Source organism: Pimephales promelas, chromosome 19 (genome assembly GCF_988280905.1).
Source record: "Pimephales promelas chromosome 19, fPimPro1.hap1.1, whole genome shotgun sequence".
Lineage (NCBI taxonomy): Eukaryota > Metazoa > Chordata > Actinopteri > Cypriniformes > Leuciscidae > Pimephales > Pimephales promelas.
Window position 1 is genome coordinate 27,698,035 of NC_142787.1, and position 19,144 is coordinate 27,717,178.

General features: G+C 36.1%; 2 protein-coding genes across 2 annotated transcripts; both read left to right on the forward strand.

Moving 5' to 3' along the window:
• Positions 1 to 690: 690 nt before the first annotated feature.
• xndc1n (XRCC1 N-terminal domain containing 1, N-terminal like) lies at positions 691 to 6,339 on the forward strand. The gene is made up of 9 exons (XM_039694074.2): positions 691 to 801; positions 2,019 to 2,160; positions 2,256 to 2,411; positions 3,672 to 3,844; positions 3,955 to 4,037; positions 4,131 to 4,297; positions 4,394 to 4,460; positions 5,830 to 6,005; positions 6,107 to 6,339. Exons 1-9 carry the CDS (start codon positions 757 to 759, stop codon positions 6,337 to 6,339), a joined length of 1,242 nt encoding a protein of 413 aa, XP_039550008.2. The 5' UTR covers positions 691 to 756.
• trpc2b (transient receptor potential cation channel subfamily C member 2b) lies at positions 6,273 to 18,934 on the forward strand. Its single transcript, XM_039694073.2, has 14 exons — positions 6,273 to 6,385; positions 7,798 to 7,824; positions 9,120 to 9,812; positions 10,871 to 11,080; positions 11,171 to 11,335; positions 12,346 to 12,520; positions 13,335 to 13,535; positions 13,620 to 13,782; positions 13,873 to 13,965; positions 14,132 to 14,324; positions 14,409 to 14,536; positions 15,160 to 15,235; positions 15,333 to 15,447; positions 17,096 to 18,934. Exons 2-14 carry the CDS (start codon positions 7,810 to 7,812, stop codon positions 17,935 to 17,937), a joined length of 3,069 nt encoding a protein of 1,022 aa, XP_039550007.2. The 5' UTR covers positions 6,273 to 6,385; positions 7,798 to 7,809; the 3' UTR covers positions 17,938 to 18,934.
• The last annotated feature ends 210 nt before the right edge of the window (positions 18,935 to 19,144 follow it).

Consider the following 19,144-nt stretch of genomic DNA (forward strand, 5'->3'; position numbering starts at 1 on the left):
ATTTTTTTTTTTTAATTTTACATGAAACATGAATGAAAAATGACTAATTTGTATCTGATTGTTAGTAGACAGACTTAATGGTTTGTCTTGCTCTAGGGTTTAAAGTAGCTTGTTTTTATTGTGTACCAAGCACAGCATAACACCACTTTTAAGGGGAAGATATAGCCTACTATATATCTGCAGCTGTCTTTAGCTTTTCCTCAGGACAACTGGGGGAATTCTGAGCTTACAGACATCTGGGCATCGAGGATGAGATTAGCCTGCTGTACTGGAAGAAGAACTGGAAATATGAATAACAAGTGGAAAAATATAAAATTATACACGTTTATACACCCTTATTACCTTTAAGTATGATACAGAATATTGATAATATGTAATAGAAATATATATAATAAAAGAAAATTCATTTGAAAATAGATTTGACTTTTGGGCAATGTAAATTGCCTATCATAACGTGACTTTTATTTATTTTTAATGGAATTGGCCACAGTGTAGATCTTGAATAAAACGATCTTTGTGATAACTCAGTTGATTAAATTAATTTCAAATTCATGTATAATTCAAATCATTAAAAAAGGCCACGAGAGGGCATCATCTGATTTTTTGGCTGAACCGGATGAGGGCGGTGATGCCGTGGGTGGATTATTTTGAGTTCAGGCGGGAAAAATGAATACGTGATGACGTACGCTGTGTCACGTTGAATGCTTGTTTTGGTTTTTGCTAAAGGCTGTAAAAACGGTAAAAACGGATTTTGCGATGGCTCCCATCAAAATAAAACATATCGTCTCGTTTACTTCACAGGTAAATATCTGGTCGAACTTTCATGTATACGGCGAGACAGCAATTAATTGAACTGTATAGCATTTAACTGCCATGAACAATATCACGTAACGTTAACGTCAATTAATGAATGAGGAAGGGTTCATACAGATTCAAATCATTTTTCAATAAACTAACTAATCCCGCACATTGAAAATAGACATTTAAAAAAATACATTGAATGTACTTTATAATATTAATATAATGCTTATAAATATGCTAATGGGTGTTATTAATTAATTGTTATGTATGTAATACTGTGAGTAATGCAAGTTATTAAAGCAATAACGTTCTCTCTTACCTTACTGAATTGCAGGATATTATTTAAAGGAGTAACTTAACATTAGTTCACTTAAAAAAAAATGTCATCCCCATGTCATCCAAGATGTCCAAGTCTTTCTTTCTTCAGTCGAAAAGAAATTAAGGTTTTTGATGAAAACATTCCAGGATTTTTCTCCATATAATGGACTTCAATGGGAACCAAACGGTTCAAGGTCCAAAAGACAGTTTCAGTGCAAACTGCAAACTGTTCAAAGACGATGAATAAGGGTCTTATCAAGCGAAACGATCACTCATTTAAAAAAAACAAAAACAAATTTTAAGTTTTATAAGCTCAAATGGTCGTCTTGCTCTGTTCTGTGATGCGCGTTCTAACTCTAACAGAGCAAGGCGACCATTTGAGCTTATAAAACTTAACCTTACATGTTTTTTTTTTTGTTTTGTTTTTTAAATGAGTGATCGTTTCACTTGATAAGACCCTTATTCATCGTTTGAAATCTTTGGTTCCCATTGAAGTCCATTATATGGAGAAAAATCCTGGAATGTTTCCATCAAAAACCTTAATTTCTTTTCGACTGAAGAAAGAATGACATGGACATCTTGGATGACATGGGGGTGAGTAAATTATCAGCAAAAGTTTTTTTTAAAAGTGAACTACTCCTTTAAGAATGGGGTGAATGATCTGTGCGAGGGCAGTGACAGCAGCAGGCTCTGGTTGTCATGTATGTAATAATGAGTAATGCAAGTTATTAAAGCAATAACGTTCTCTCTTACATGACTGAATTACAGGATAGTAAGCATGGTGTGGATAATCTGTGTGATGGCAGTGACAGCAGCAGGCTCTGGTTGTTATGTATGTAATAATGAGTAATGCAAGTTATTAAAGCAATAACGTTCTCTCTTACATGACTGAATTACAGGATAGTAAGCATGGTGTGGATAATCTGTGTGATGGCAGTGACAGCAGCAGGCCCTGGTTGTGCAGCGTTCAGGACCGCAGTGGAGTGCTGAGGGTGGAATTACAGATGGAGCGAGTCTCTCCTATAGGATTCATTGATGTTGGTGTGTTTGTTAACAAAAAAAACTTCCACTATAACATGATATGTGTTCGTGACATTAATATTCATGCTCTTCCTGTTTTTTGTTTGTTTGTAAAGGCAACTGTGGCTCTGCGTTCATTCAGTTTGATGTTGGCCGCTCCTCCTGGTCATTAGATCATCCCTATGTCACCCTGCTGCCCACTGCAACCCTCATGAGTCCAGCCGACTCCAAACAGGGCACTGGTCGCCAAAATGTGCGCATGTTTAAAAAAGGTAAAATGACTACAAATTTCCCAGGTATTTTAGGGGTTGACAATTGTAATCCTCGGTGCTCGAAACAGAACAAAGACAATAAGCGCAATATTTTATAATTAAATAAATGTACTATATTTTGTTTCCATAATATTTTTTCTATAATATTTTGTATTTTGTGCAGATTTCATGATACTAGACCATATTCACCTCTATTTTTTGATCATAATATTATACAAATATAAGAAAAATATTTAATATTATTTTAAATGAATACAGCATTTAAGTTCCAAGTTCCAACTACACAATATAACATGTAATTTACTAGAGGTTCTGACAAAATGTTAATTGCATCAGTCCATTTAAAAATCTTAATCTGAATTAGTTATTATTTTTAAATCGGTTTGAATGAATGATTCAATGGCTCACTCATTTTGTTTGATTTCCTGGATGATTCAGAGTGTTTTATTTTTAACAAATTATCTTGAAAGATTGATTCATTGACAAGGTGATTTACTCTATTTTGATGGCTTCCGTAGACATCAGTGTTTATATCCAAACTATAAACTTTAAAATGAATATAAAAGAATCATTTTCATTTAGGAATGAGGTTGCGTTGGTGTTTGAATCGCAATCTTTTAACTATTTATTGTGCAGCAAAATTACTTTTATGAGGTTTTTCTTTTGGATATATATTTAGACATTATCAGAGACTACTTCATTGTAGCCGATTTTCAGTTTGTATGGCAAGAAATTGGTCTGCATTTTTTTGTATTTCCCATTCATTTTTCTGTTTTCATAGTTGTCATGATATTTCGACATATATTTGAGTGAAATGGCTTCTCGAATGAAAAAAAAATGGGAGGGACTTGATTGGGTGGTTGTGGTTTGCTCATCAGAGAAGAGAAGTGATTTTGCTGCAAGACTTATTTTGATTAAAGATTATGAGGTTGCATGAATTAAAACAAATATAATGTGCACAGATAAATCATTTTTAATAAATACCTCAAAAAAAGGTTAATTTTGATTTCATGGTCCATCTTGAAATGATTTGAATCATGTCCACAATTTTCTTTTGTGTTCATATAGCAAGCACCACAGAAGTCACCAAGTTTCATTCCATTTCGATTAAGTGAAAACGTTGTTTGGTCTAAAATGACTGAAGAAGACCACCAGAGGGTTACATTTGTGAACTGTATGCAGTTCATTAGTGCACAAGACTCAACTATGTTCACTGACACTGAAAGATTAAGATAATGTCTTAAATGTGTCCATGTCCAGCTGATTTTCTCCCTCAGGCTGCAGAGGAGAGCTGGGACAGACTGCGAGTCTCCTGCACTCAACCTTTCAACAAACGTTTGCAGTTTGGTCTGTCCTTTCTGCGCATTGGCACCATGGAGGAAGAGGCTGAAGGTTCCTCAGTGCAACATGAAGATATTGCTGATGAAAATCTGGTGAGAGGTTTCATGAAGGTTTTATGACCTTGTGTGTAAACAAATTAGCATTTTCTTGAATATCCAGTGTCATAGCTGCCATTAAAACTGGATTCAATTGCTTTTCACAGCACACACCAGACAAGATGACATCCGTGATGGAGTGGCTATCCAGCCCAGCTATCCAAAACACGTTTTTTGGGCGAATCACAGGGTGTGTGAATTAAATAACTGACACTTCATTTAAAAACTAGATTTGTAGTTACGTCCATGGTAGTCAGAAGGCACTCTGTACTCTCTCTTACAGGAATGACTCCTCAGATGCTCAAAGCCAAAGGAAGGCTGGGAGTTTGAGTCGGGCAGAGCGCATGGTCCTAGCCGCCCACTCTGCCAGACGCTCTTTGTCAACATCCCCATGCAGTACGACATCCAGCACAACACCTCAACGAGGCGCTAATACGAAAACCCCACCAGGCAAGTTATTTGGCCACCACTCAGATAAAGCAAAAATAAAGAATGCTTTCGAGTGGATCAAGTAAATGTTGTTTCTGTCTATACGGCTACAATCAGGTGAATTTAGGACTTCCAGTGACCAAACGAGAACCCCTCGAGAGCAAAGGATGAAATCTATGGCACGGTATGAATTTAGAAAAAAGTACTGGTCAAATATGAAGGACAAACAAATCTGTTTACATTTTTGTTTTTAGTAAATGTATACTTTTATTCAGCAAGGGTGCATTTAAATGATCAAACGATGTCAGTTCCAAATAATTACTGTTTTTAACTTTGCATTCAGCAAAGTATCTGGAAAAACATGTATCACGGTTTCCACAAAAATATTAAGCAGCACAACAGTTTTCTACATTGCTAATAATAAGAAATGTTTCTTGAGCAGCGAATCAAAATGATTTTTGAAGGATCATGTGACACTGAAGACTGGAGTAATGATGCTGAAAATTCAGCTTTGCATCACAGGGATAAATGACATTTTAACATTTATTAAAATAGATAACATAAAGTTTTATTTAATTAAAAACCTGCTGTTATTTAATTAACTTCCCCCCCCCCCCCCCAGTTTAGAAACATTTTTTAAATGTGTAGATTTTTTTATAGTTATTTTTAAGGTAAAAAAAAAACATTTTCTTCTTCCACTGAAGCACAAGATGCTCTTTGGAAAATGAAGGAGAACATGATCATGGGGTTTGACACATATTTATGGAGGTTATGCATAGTTCTTCAGTCATAAAAACAAAAGACATACCAAATATTAAGGCATTCTTAAATTAAGATTTTTTTTTCACTCATTGATATGCTGATTATATAATTTGTAAGGAAAATTTCCCCTCTAGTCAATCATTTTTATCCTTGAAAAGTCGTCTTTGATCACCAAAATGATATATTTAAATATTATTTCCGGTGATTTTTTTTTTTTTTTTTTCATGCCTTAATATAGCTTGAATGCAACTCTTCACCCTTGCTTCATTTAGTATACGCAGACTCATGCATATGCAAATGAGCCCCGCCTCCACTCACTCATTCAGAGTCATCTAGAAGTCGATGTATCAGAATCGTAATGCGTTTTTATGTATCACTCTCTACAACATCGGACACAAAGTGGTAATTAATATGATTAGCCATAAGAAACCATAGTCATAGTGGCATAAGAAACGGCATTAATTTCAAACAGCGTTTTTGAGACTGTCTTTGGTTCACCGCAGTTTTAAGGAGAAAACACTCAGCAATGGTGTTGACTTATGAATTTGCACATGGTTTGTCTTAAAGCACATAACATACACCACATAAAAACACCACATAAACATATAAACAACATTAAAAACTTGATTTTCAACACAAGAGGTTATAAAATGAGAAAACTCTTTTGAATAATGTTCTAGACCCTCTGAACCCTGTTGTATATTCTTCATAAATATATATATTCTCCATTCTATTCATAATTTGTATATAGACCCAAACTGTGTATTCTGTATTTAATGGTGGTCATTCAGGCAGAGCCTCATAAACATTGGCACTCCACTGAAGAGACCCAGACCTGCAGCATCCACACATGAACCCACCTCAACAAGCCCACCCAAAAGTGTCAGCAGACACAGTCAGAGCCCACAGGACACACAGGAATCTGCCCACCAGAGCTCTCCTGAGGCCAGATGTCCTCTTTGTGGAGGTAATGTGATTGTGTACATGCACCTCTGGCAGAAATTTTGGCTCATCATTTACTGCTCACAAGCAGCTCTTCTTTCTTTCTTTTGCTTTTTGTCCGTATAGAATCCTTCAGTTTCGATTATCTGCCTCTCCATGCTTCCACCTGCCTGGATTGTGATCAAGCGGAGCTCATAGAAGTCTCACCGCACAGCAGCTCTTCTGTTTTTGGCTCTGGCACAGATGAGCGTATGGTTCCATGTCCTCTTTGCTCCATCCGATTCCCCCCAGACCGTATCCAGCTGCACGCCAGTACCTGTGGGGACACGCTAGAGCCAAGTACTGTGTGGCTGAACTGAGAGAAGAGCATTGTGGTCTCGGAAGCCTTATGCAAATAGAAATCAGGTATTCCCTTGCTTTCTCTGGCATTGTGTGTCCTACTGGCTTATGAGTTATAGAGAATCTTCCATAAAAAGACTGTATTCTTATTGTTTTTATGGACAATTATATCAATGGTCATTATGTTTATACTGTGTGCCATGGGGACATTTTAATGTAGGAGATGTTTGGACTGTAAATATGTTTGTTGTCAAATCTGCCATTCACTCTCTTCGTGGTATCAATTAGAATATTAAATGAAACCTTTGATTTTAATTATCAATATATTCTCATAATTGTGAAATATGTGATTTGGAAAGTTTAGATTTTTTAGGATTTGCCCAGTCATTTTTTCATTTTCTCAACAACAAAATAAATATATCTTTTTAATTAAAACTGATAGGATAAATATTTATACACTACAAACTGTTAAAAAATGTTGGTCAGTAAGATGTTTTAATGTTTTAAATAAAATGTCTTATGCTCATCAAGGTTGCATTTATTTGATCAAAATACAGTAAAAAATAGAAGGAATATTGTGAAATATTATTATTTAGAATTTAAAATAACTGTTTTCTACTTTAATATACTCTCAACTGTAATTTATGCCTGTGATGCAAAGCTGTATTTTCAGCATCATTACTCCAGTCTTCAGTGTCGCATGATCCTTCAAAATCATTATAATATGCTGATTTGCTGCTCAAGAAACATTTATTATGATTATCAAGCTTGAAAACTGTTGTGCTCCTTAATATTTTTGTGGAAACCAATTTTTTTTTTTTTGCTAAATAGAAATTGAAAAAGAAATGCAACATTACAATGCCTTTGCTGTCACTTTTGCTAAATTTAATATGGTCCTTGCAGAATAAAAGTATTAAATAAAAAAGACTTTAACAGTCATACATGTCAGGTCAAGTAACCTTTATTTATGTAGCGCTTTTTACAATACAGATTGTGTCAACACTTTACAATAAAGAAAGATATATATTGCAATAATTTCTCTAATTAATTTTCAAATAGCTGGCCTGAAACGCTCTCACACTGACCTTGTGTCATGGGGCCATCCTTATTGTTGAGCCCTGCTGTTTACTGAGGTGTTGAAAGGAGGAAGTGCACTGATGGGGGAGTGGAAATTCAGAAGTCCTTAGTGAGCTCTAATGGGATGCAACATAGTGTTACAGTTGCATTTTTAATTGGCCGTGTCCTTCTGGGAATTACACCTGTTATTTGGTTCGTTCACAATGTAATCATTCAGCTGTGTGTTGACTCCTCAGTGGTGGCAAACCAGTGAACCTAATCACTCTCTTCAGATCAGAATTAGAGCCTCATAAAACAGCATTACTAACTGGCTTTTGAAGCTGCTTTGTTTGTTTTTTGGATTTACAGTGGACATGTGAGACATCCATTGATACAAGCCCACTGTAATATTTATTTCCCAGGTGTGTCTGAAGATGGAAAACCTCACGGTAAGTGTTCATTGTGAGAAATTATTTTGTGAGTTTATTCAGTAAGCATGTGTCAAAGTCTTTGGAAATTGTATCTGTTATATAGAAGTTTAGGTTATGTGACAATCTGCTCATTTTATTTCCACCAAGATTATATATATACATTATTTATACAGCAGTTTGAATGAGTTTGTGTATATCTATACATTGGAAAAATACTATTTTACATTTGTCTAATTTATTGCAATTTATTGCTATTGCAAATTCTATTATCAAAAGAGTGAAAAGTGATTATTTTATTATCAACCTAGAAATCATAGAGAATATTAAATATTTCTTTGTTTGTACTTTTTTGAAATCCTAAAAAAGAGATCGTTAACCTCCATCATTCTAAGACCACTCATGGCCAGAGATGATATTTAAAGAACCAAGGTTTTTTTTTTTACTTTTATATGAACAAAAAATGAAGAATGGCCATATTAAAATATGTAATTAATTTAAAGGGATAGTTCACCCAAAAACAGATATATTTAATATTCTCTGATTTCTTGGTTGATAATAAAATAAGCAAAATAGAATTTGAACCCCACTGACTTCCATGGTATTTTGCCTAGTATCTATCTGGTTATCAACATTCTTCAAAATAACTTCTTTTGTGTTCAGCAAAAGAAAGAAACTCATACAGGTGTGGAAAAACTTGAGCGTGCATAAATGATGACAACATTTTTATTCTTGGGTGAACTGGACCTATAATTAAATTCTAGATGTTTCAGCAACTGAATGTTTTCAGGGTTCAAATTTTTTATTGCCAGTAAATATACGTGACTTCTCTAGTCATTGTTTTCTAGACTTTTCCAGGTTCAAAAATCACTTTTAAATTCAGGTTTTCAAGAGAATCAGATTAATAATAAATTAGCAATTTCAAATAAGAAATGTCAGCTAGCATCTTGATTTGTATATAGTTTTAATGCTTGTTTTGTATTGCTTTAAATCGATTTTAATCCATCTTATTCAGTCTCAGCTCCCTTTTTGAGACGAGAACTACTATTAGAAGTCCTAAAACTTGATGTTAAATCCCACATTTTCAGTATGGACTCTTGGACATTTGTACCCCACTTTATTTTTATTTTTTTAAAATGAATATACAATGTGACATTGCATAGTAATGCTTTAGTTTTTAGAAAATGAAACTGACAGTGTTTGAAGCAGTGAAATAGTAGAAGAACAGACAGACGTCTAGACCTCTGTGAAACAGAATCTCATATTTCAGTTTGACCGATAGTGTTATGTTGTTTTTTTATCTCCCCTTTGAATAGCCAGAACAATGGCGCGAGATTGTGAACAAGAAGTTCCGCTTCCCTCCAGAGCTCCTCGGCGCCATCCGAGAGAGGAACATAAACTTGGTGTCTTCGCTGCTGAAGACGGGTGACGGCATCATCCGTCAGCTGGACGACTCCGAGGACAGGCTATGGAGAGAAGCGCTGAACTTGTCCATCCGACTTGGCAATGAGGACACCATGGACACCCTTCTCCAAGGGATCAAGTTTGATTTCCGGCAGATTCACGAAGCTCTTCTGGTGGCCGTTGACACCAACCAACCTCGTGTGGTCAAGCGCCTCCTGGACCGGCTGGATCTAGAGAAGGGAAACAAGATGGATGTGCGCTCTTTCGCTATGGCCATTTTTGACCACTCCATTGACGATTCCCAGTTTGCCCCGGGGGTGACACCATTGACTCTGGCCTGTCAGAAGGATCTGTATGAAATTGTAACAATGCTGAATCAGAAAGGTCACGAAATTCCTTGGCCTCATAAAATCTCATGCGCATGTCTGGATTGTGGGAATGGACGGCAATACGATTTGCTCAAGTTCTCGTTGTCCCGTATCAACACCTACCGAGGTATTGCCAGCCGTGCTTACCTGTCCATCACCGCAGAAGATGCCATGCTCAGTGCCTTTCGACTCAGCCGGGATCTCCGCAAGCTGTCTAAGAAGGAACCTGAGTTTAAGGTAGGAAAAAGCAGGGCTCGTGTTTTTCTAGGTCTAGGAGGTTTCTAGATATTTTAGATATAGATGTTTCTAGATATATTCTAGAGGCCACGAGTTACTATCTTGAGGCCACGAGTTACTATCTTGAGGCCACGAGATAGTATCTTGAGGCCACGAGTTACTATCTTGAGGCCACGAGTTACTATCTTGAGGCCTTGAGTTACTATCTTGAGGCCACGAGTTACTATCTTGAAGCCACGAGTTACTATCTTGAGGCCACGAGTTACTATCTTGAGGCCACGAGTTACTATCTTGAAGCCACGAGTTACTATCTTGAGGCCACGAGATAGTATCTTGAGGCCACGAGTTACTATCTTGAAGCCACGAGTTACTATCTTGAGGCCACGAGATAGTATCTTGAGGCCACGAGTTACTATCTTGAAGCCACGAGTTACTATCTTGAGGCCACGAGATAGTATCTTGAGGCCACGAGTTACTATCTTGAATCCACGAGTTACTATCTTGAGGCCACGAGATACTATCTTGAATCCACGAGTTACTATCTTGAGGCCACGAGTTAGTATCTTGAGGCCACGAGTTACTATCTTGAGGCCACGAGTTACTATCTTGAGGCCACGAGATAGTATCTTGAAGCCACGAGATAGTATCTTGAGGCCACGAGTTACTATCTTGAAGCCACGAGTTACTATCTTGAATCCACGAGTTACTATCTTGAGGCCATGAGATAGTTATAATTAATTTTTTTTTGCCAAAGTGGGACTAGGGGGGCTCCGTACCTGCAGACCCTCATGACTTGAAAATAATCATTTTAACAAAATCTTTTTTTAAATTATGATTTTAACATCTAAAATTTAAAATAATAATAAATACATTTTAAAGTTACTACTTTTTAAATTCCTGTTTTCAAAACCATATGAAACCAAAATGAATACAAAGAATCTAATAAATTAGTACCTGTGTCTACTCTTGAAAGATTTTCATTTTCTTTATAGTGGTCACTCTTGTGTTTGATACAATGGCATATTTTTCACAACCACTGTCCCCTTTGCTTCATACAGCCTGAGTACCTTAGCCTCGAGCAGGTGTGCCAGGAATTTGCCGTGGAGCTGCTTGGAATGTGCCGGAACCAAAGCGAGGTCACCACCATCCTGAACAGCTGTGGGAATCAAGGCGAGGACAGCGAGGACGAGCTGGACCAGCAGACCTTTGAGGAGGGCATTCCAAACCTTGCTCGCTTGAGGCTTGCCGTCAACTACAATCAAAAACAAGTAAGACCTACTTTAACACGTCTGAGGAAGAAAAGTCTGCATGGATATCCATGGATTTGGCTAACCATTGGCTTCTTGTTTGTTCTGCAGTTTGTAGCCCACCCCATCTGCCAGCAGGTGCTCTCCTCCATCTGGTGTGGGAACCTTTCAGGTTGGAGGGGCAGCAGAACGGCATGGAAGCTTCTGGTGTCTTTCGGTATCTTCCTGACCATGCCTCTCCTTTGCCTAATCTACTGGATAGCACCAAAGTCAAAGGTTTGCCAAATATTAAAATATTATTTTAGCTGTTTGTTGACTTTACATAACTAAAATGAGCATTTTGTTTCCACTAAATGTATTTGTGTCAAATCTACTTATACAGTATATGTAAAATTGAAGTTTACTGAATTTTTTGAGTTGGGACTACCTACATTTTTGTAGCATTAAACTGGGATTTTTTGCTTCCAGCATGTTTTGAATATGGATGGATAATATATTTTAAAAATACAAGTGCGTCCCAATTTACGCACGTATGCAGTATTCTATGCTGTTTGTAGTATAAATAGCACGTGTAGTGTGTTCAGCCAGAAACTTCAGAAAAGGAAAAGTGCACTTTAAATATCCGGATGATGCACATAATTAACAATTCATGCCAATGTTGAATGACCTTACAGAATTCGTACACTACAAGGTTGAGTTCATGAGTTTTTTTTATTTATTTTTTGAGTACAGTACCTGTTATAGTGTTTAATGTCCAATGATGTTTAAAAGAGTTTCTGTTATGTTGGTTTTTGTGGTTAGCTTTATACTGAAGTGGCTAGGTTGTCAGTGGCTACAGGAATTAATAGCATATGTTGATGCATACAATGAGTAATAGCTGTAGTTCTTGTTTTTTGCAAATGTTAGTTAAATGTAAAATAACAACCAAAAGTTAATAGTAACTAGTTGTGTTATGTATTGACAAATGTTAGATAGACCTAGCCTAATTTCTTTTAGTGTGAAAGTTGTTACTCAACACATGGGATGAAATCTATACAAACAAACTGAGTTCAAATTGTTTTCTCAGTTTTGTTGAGTAGATGCAATAGTTTTTTTTTTTATAGTGAAGAGACTTTAATCTATCCATCCATCCATTCTCCAAAACGCTTGTCCTACAGGGTCATCCCAGCGTCTCGGGCCGAAGGCAGGGAAACACCCTGGAGAGATGGCCAGTCCATCACAGGACTATTCTAACAGGCTTTTTCGACTAAAATGTAAACCTAGTGGTCTTATGTTTGTCTTCTCAGATGGGGAAGATAATAAAGATCCCAGTGATTAAATTCCTCCTCCATTCGGCTTCATATATGTGGTTCCTGATCACGCTACTGGGGGAATCCATTGCCATGGAGGTGTATCGGGACAGCTTTGCCTCTCGTCAGCACACCATCCTGCACAGCTCTTTCCACATGGTCTGGGTGGTTGGTAGGTCCCAGGAACCACACTTCTCGAAAAAAGCTTATTAGGAAAATTGATTAGAATACATTTCTGCAAGATCTTCAACTTAATTTTTGAGATTTTTCCAAGATGTCCATGTCTTTCTTTCTTCAGTCGAAAAGAAATTAAGGTTTTTGATGAAAACATTCCAGGATTTTTCTCCATATAATGGACTTCACTGGGACTATCCTGTTCGAACTCATTCATTTATCAAAATGAACGAATCTTTTTTCGAGTCATTTCGTTCATTTTGTTCATTGAATGAACCAAAAAAAAGATTTGTTCATTTTGATGAATGAGTTCGAACAGGAGAGTCGAGCAAGGCAAGCATGTCCGCGCTCATAAAACTTCAACTTTTGTATTTATTTTTAAAAAAGCTGATCGTTTCGCTAGGTAAGACCCTTATTCATTGTCTGGTGTCGTTTAAAGCCCTTTAAAGCTGCACTGAAACTGTCATTTGGACCTTGAACCGTTTGGTTCCCCATGAAGTCCATTATATGGAGAAAAATCCTGGAATGTTTTCATCAAAAACCTTCATTTCTTTTCGACTGAAGAAAGAAAGACATGGATAACTTGGATGACATGGGGGTGAGTAAATTTAATTAGCAGCAAAAGTTTTTTTTAAAGTGAACTACTCCTTTAAGCCAAGCTTAGTTCAGGTAATAAAATGTCATGTGGTGTGACTTCCCCCCCAAAATAATGATATTTATGAAATATTAAATATACTGTATATTTGAAAAGATAAAAATATAGTTCTGCATTACACATGAATCATTTAGTAATCATTAATCATTTTAAACAGGTTTTTTCTGGTTCGAGTGTAAGGAGGTTTGGATCGAGGGCTTGAAGTCTTACTTCCTGGACTGGTGGAACTGTCTAGACGTAATGGTTCTTAGCATGTACCTGGCTTCATTCGCCCTGAGAGTGGTCATCATGCTCAAGGTCCACTTCCTCTGCCAGTTACCCGACAACCAGGATGAGTGTGTCTACTTCAACAACACTCGTGAGAGACGATACTTCATTAGGCATCCCAATTTAGCCTACAAAATGTCATCTGACTGGTTTTAATGTGTTTGTGGCTTTACAGTGCGCGATGAGTGGCATCAGGAGGATCCCCAGTTCATCGCTGAGGTGCTGTTTGCAGTGACCAGCATGCTGAGTTTCACTCGCTTGGCCTACATCCTGCCAGCACACGAGTCTCTAGGTACCCTGCAGATCTCCATTGGAAAGATGATTGACGACATGATGAGGTATTCAGCTGTGTTGATTATAAAGATACATAGTGTCTTGAGAAGCACATTCTGGTGCTCTTTGTTCAAGATTCTTCTTTTTCTCTCCAGATTTATGTTCATTTTGGTGATCATTGGAACCGCCTTCCTGTGTGGCATCAACAATGTCTATGTCCCATTTCTGATGTCCCCTAATCTTGGAAGGTATTTCCCAGCTAACAAAAATGTTGCTAAGATTCCCAAGTTAATAATACCTGATAATTGAAGGAAAGGTTCTGTTAACTAAGTTCTGCGCAGAAATCGAATCAATGAGCTGAACTTTGAGATTAGCTTCAAAATGGAATAACGCCATATACATTTACATTCACAGATTAAATGAAACCTTCAGCTTCCTCTTCTGGACCATGTTTGGTATGGCTGACCAGAAATATGTGGACATGCCTGAGTTTGTTTTGGCTGAGTTTGTGGGCAGAATCCTTTATGGCATCTACACCCTGATCATCGTCATTGTACTTCTAAACATGCTCATTGCCATGATCACCAACTCTTTTCAGAAAATTGAGGTAAACTGGAGGAACTGACCCTGGTGTAACGTGTGCATTAAAAATGCAGGCTTGGTGTTAGACTCAAACTGTTTATCCCCGTAGGATGATGCTGATGTAGAGTGGAAATTTGCCCGTTCAAAGCTCTACCTGAGTTACTTCAGAGAAGGCCTGACTATGCCTGTCCCCTTCAACATCATCCCCTCTCCAAAGGCTGCTTTCTATCTTTTAAGGTTATTTGAATGAGTCCATTATTAAGGAGTTGGAGTTCCACTTAAAAATAAAATAAAAGAATCACCACAAGGACAAAACATTTTTTATTTACAAACTTAAATATAAAAATTAAATCTAAAAAGATTTAATGTATTATTTTGTAGTTACATAAAAAAAAACATTATACATGCATTAAATAAACTTTTTAAATTTATTCATCATTTTAAAAAGTGATTTATTAATGTACTATTTATTATTATATTTAACTACATTTAAAATATAAAACAATTAAATAAACAACTATTTGTTAATTTGAAAAGGGGTTTATTAATGTATTATTTATTATGATAAATAACTCAATTTAAAATATATTAAACAGCTATTTACAGTATGTCAAATTTGAAAAAAGTGATTAATTTAACTTTTAAACCATTCATTAAATAAATGGCTTTTTAAATGCCACTATTTATTAGTCAAGTGATAGATTTATTTGCATTTTTTAAATGATAAATTAATAAACTGATGACATAAGTGTGTATTTAAAACAAATCGATTATTTTAGTTTCAAGTGGCACTTTTTAACTGTTTATTTTAAATAAATCGTAAAAGGGAAAATATTCATTTTAATCCTTTTATATTTAAGAGGAATTTTTAAACGGATCTGCTGCTGCTGCTTCAACTGTAACTCTACTCCAGACTACCCTCCAATCACGTCTATGGTACACTTTTCTTTCAAAATTATAAAATGCATTTCAGTGCATCATGTTGTATAAAACCCATTCTTCCATTTGCTTTGTGTGAAATGCAACACTGAAGGATGACAAGGGCTCAGGGGAGAACCGGGTTTCCTACAGACAGCAGGTCATTCGTGCTCTGGTTCAGCGTTACATCGAATCTGCCAGAAGAGAGTTTGAAGAAGCCAAACGCAAAGGTAAGACTGATCAGGTGTTTCTAAATCTGTTCATCATGTTTTCTTATAGACCCCATCCATTGGATCGGATTAGTTTAGTCTGTTAGTCGTGAGGTCATCTCTATGCTAGTGTATTTGTAAAAGTGGTCAAAATTCACTTTTAGCACACATTTTTAAAGCATCAACTTCTCCATATAATATTGATAATTCATATTATATAATATCATAGTATATGGAGAAGTTATTATATGGAGGGCCATGCGTTTTTTTTTTTGTTTTGTTTTTTTATCCAATCAATTGCTCTCTAGAATTAGCATGCCCCTCCCCCCAGTACCAACTACACTACTCAGGGGCTGTTTACCCGACAACCATTTTCAACTAAAAACGGAAAACATTTTATGCATTTTGGCAGTTCATTTACACGACGACAGTATTTTGGAGGTCTGAAAATGCAAACTTTCGAAAATGTGTTTCAAAGTGCAAGTTTTTGTGTAAACGTCTCTGTGTAAACTACAAAAACGTGAATTTGTTAAAATTTTGATGTCATGTACGTTACGTCTTCAGCTATAGGCGTGAAGTGTTCCATGACAAATTGAAATCGCCCTCTACTGGCCTGGCATGAATAATACAGCATTTATAGATGTTTTCCCGGATCCATGTGAACAGGGATTGTTTTGACAATAGTACTCATCAATACAAAAAAAATGCACAGGAAAACTTTCAAATTTCTGTTTTTAGTACATAGTTATCGTGTAAACGTACCCTCAGAGTTATGTGTTTCTGTGGTAACATGGAGCAGGATTGATTAATCAATTGACAAAACCACAGTAAGACTAAAAATTTATTTAATTTATTTAGTGTATTTAGCAGGACTTTATCCATTAGTTATTATAGTTTTGGGGCTGTCAAACGATTAATCGTAATCAATCGCATCCAAAATAAAAGTTTGTGTTTACATAATATATGTGGGTGCACATTGAATAATTATTTTGTATATATATATATATATATATATATATATATATAAATACACACACATGCATGTATATTTAAGAAAACAATATTACAGTATATACATGAAAATATTTCTTAAATGTATACAAGCATGTGCGTGTATTTTATATATATATATATATATATATATATATATATATAAAATAATTATACACAGTGCATCGCGATTAATCGCATCCAAAATAAAAGTTTGTGGTTACATAATATATCCCACATATTTTATGTAACCACAAACTTTTATTTTGGATGAGATTAATCGCGATTAATCGTTTGACAGCCCTTGTTATTATACATGCTAGCTTCGTTAAACTGCATTCATTGTATGTCTTTCGTTTATTTATATATTCATTTTGCATTACTAAGACATTAACCACAGTCAATAATAGTTATTAAACAGAAATATTTGGAAATAATTAATGAACTACATTTTACAGCTGAATACTATTTTGAGTATTTACGCATTATATTGCAGCCGTCAGGTACAGATCTCTAAAGATTCAGTTTACAAGAAATTATAATGAGCTGTTCAAGGATGTGAAAAAACTGCTCAAAGTTGTTAATGGGGTCTTTATATATTGAACAACAAATTGTTGAGAGGGTTAAAGTAAGAAATATCTTGAACCCCCTTGAAATCTCTTGAATGTCTTTCTTGTAGATGTTGGGAACAGGATCACAGAGCTGAGTAAAGTGATAAGCCAGCTACACTCAGAAATGAAACAGATTCACACGAACATATCTGACTACTCGGACAACGACAAACCAGACCCATCAGGAGGCTCTTCTTTCCTGGGGAAGTACATCATCGGAGCCAAAAACAACTTCAAGGACTTCGACAACGAGAGAAGGAGCGCTCCGCGGCATGAGGTTGCACACCACGAAGAACCAGCGCAGACTGTAAAAGAGAAGCATGAAGAGGAGTCACCGACCACCGACACAGAGTCAGATGGGACGTCAAATGAAGTTCAAAGCAGTGAGGGAGATATCGGGGAGGGAGGAAATGAGACAGGAATTGATGACGCCATCGAGATTAGCATGGAGGAGGAGGGTGCTGAGAAGAGTACAAGCGAGACAGTCATAGATATAGAGTCCCATTCAGACATTGAGAGTGAAGCCAGTGGAAAAAGAGAAGATGAGACGATGACAGAGAACACCAAAGATAATATAGAGGAACTGAATACTGATGAGGCAACAGGAGGATCAGATCTAAATGAAGCCGAGACAGAGGAAAACAATGGAACGACAGAAGATATTAATGAGGATGTAGTTGAAGTGGTAAGTGAGGAAAGTACTAGTCAGGGCATTAAGTTTGACCTGAGCCAGACAAGCCTAGTGTGTCTTTTAGCAAAGAGGATTGAGGAAAAGTTAGGGAGGAAAACCCCGCTAGTGACGAATTTCACTTTCAGTGGAAAGCAAGCGTCATCTCCAACTGGTAGCGATGGCTCTCAAGACACTGGTTTTGGTTCTCAAGTATTTGAGTCCTCAACTAGTAGCCCTTAATAACAGCAATTTTCTAAGATTAGTTCAAAACAACTACCATAAACCTAGTTGACACCATTGTTTTAGGTTTATAATAAATAATAAAATGCTTTATGTTTGTGGCATCAAAAAGTATTTGGACACATTTGTCACTGAAAATGTCTTAATGTTAGGGTTACAAGTCCCTAAAAGTCTTAGCTGAAAACAAATTATGCTAGTGCGTTTATCTTTTCTCAAAAGAAACTTTGTGGATGTCGAAGTCCGTTCACACAGGTGTAGTTCATTACATTATCTATGATGAACATATTATTTTTATTTCAGCCAGGAAGTACTTTTAATTTAATTTAATTTAGAACAAAATAACAATTGTTTCTATCATTTTAAAGTTAGTTTCCCTTGTTCTGCAGTACTGTTCAAAAGTTTCAAGTCTGTACAATTTTTTAAAGAAATGTACACATTTCTCAGCAATGAATTAAATTGATCAAAAGTGACCGTAAAAATAATTGCAACATTACACAAACCTAATTTTACATATTACAAAAAAATGCTATTCTTTTAACTTTCTGTATAAAAAGTATGTAATTTTCCACAAAAAATATTAAGCAGCACGACTGATTACAGAAGGATCATGTGACACTGAAGACTGGTATAAATCACATTTTAAAATAGAAAACCATTCTTTTAAATGCTATTTTCACTGTTTTTAATGTATTTTTAAAATGAAATGCAATCTTGGTGAGCATGAGACTTCTTTCAAAACCTTTAACTCACAATGACCACAAAACTTTTAAACAGTAGTGTTTTTCAAGTGACAAATACTTTTTTGTGCCTCTGTGTATATATAGATATATACATATATATAAAGTAAAAGAGGCATTCTGGTTGCTCGGTATTTGAATTTGTAAAATTATGTTTTGTCATTAAAATAAACAATAAATGTGCAGTGTTCTGTCCCATGAAGTAAAATAATTGCTTTAATATAAATGAATCTCTGAATACGTACATGCAATCATGGTTAGAGGTGCACGAGAACATTTCTAACCCCAGAGACCTCATGCACATGTTGCAGCTTGTTCAACACCTTCTGTTTGTGACACAGCTGCTTCATCCCATGAGGCCATTCATTACCCAATCACCTGCAGCCTCAGACCCTCCCCATGCTCCTCTACAGGAACGTCACACCTGTTCCCATAACCATCCGAATATATGAACAGTTACTTCACTAAGG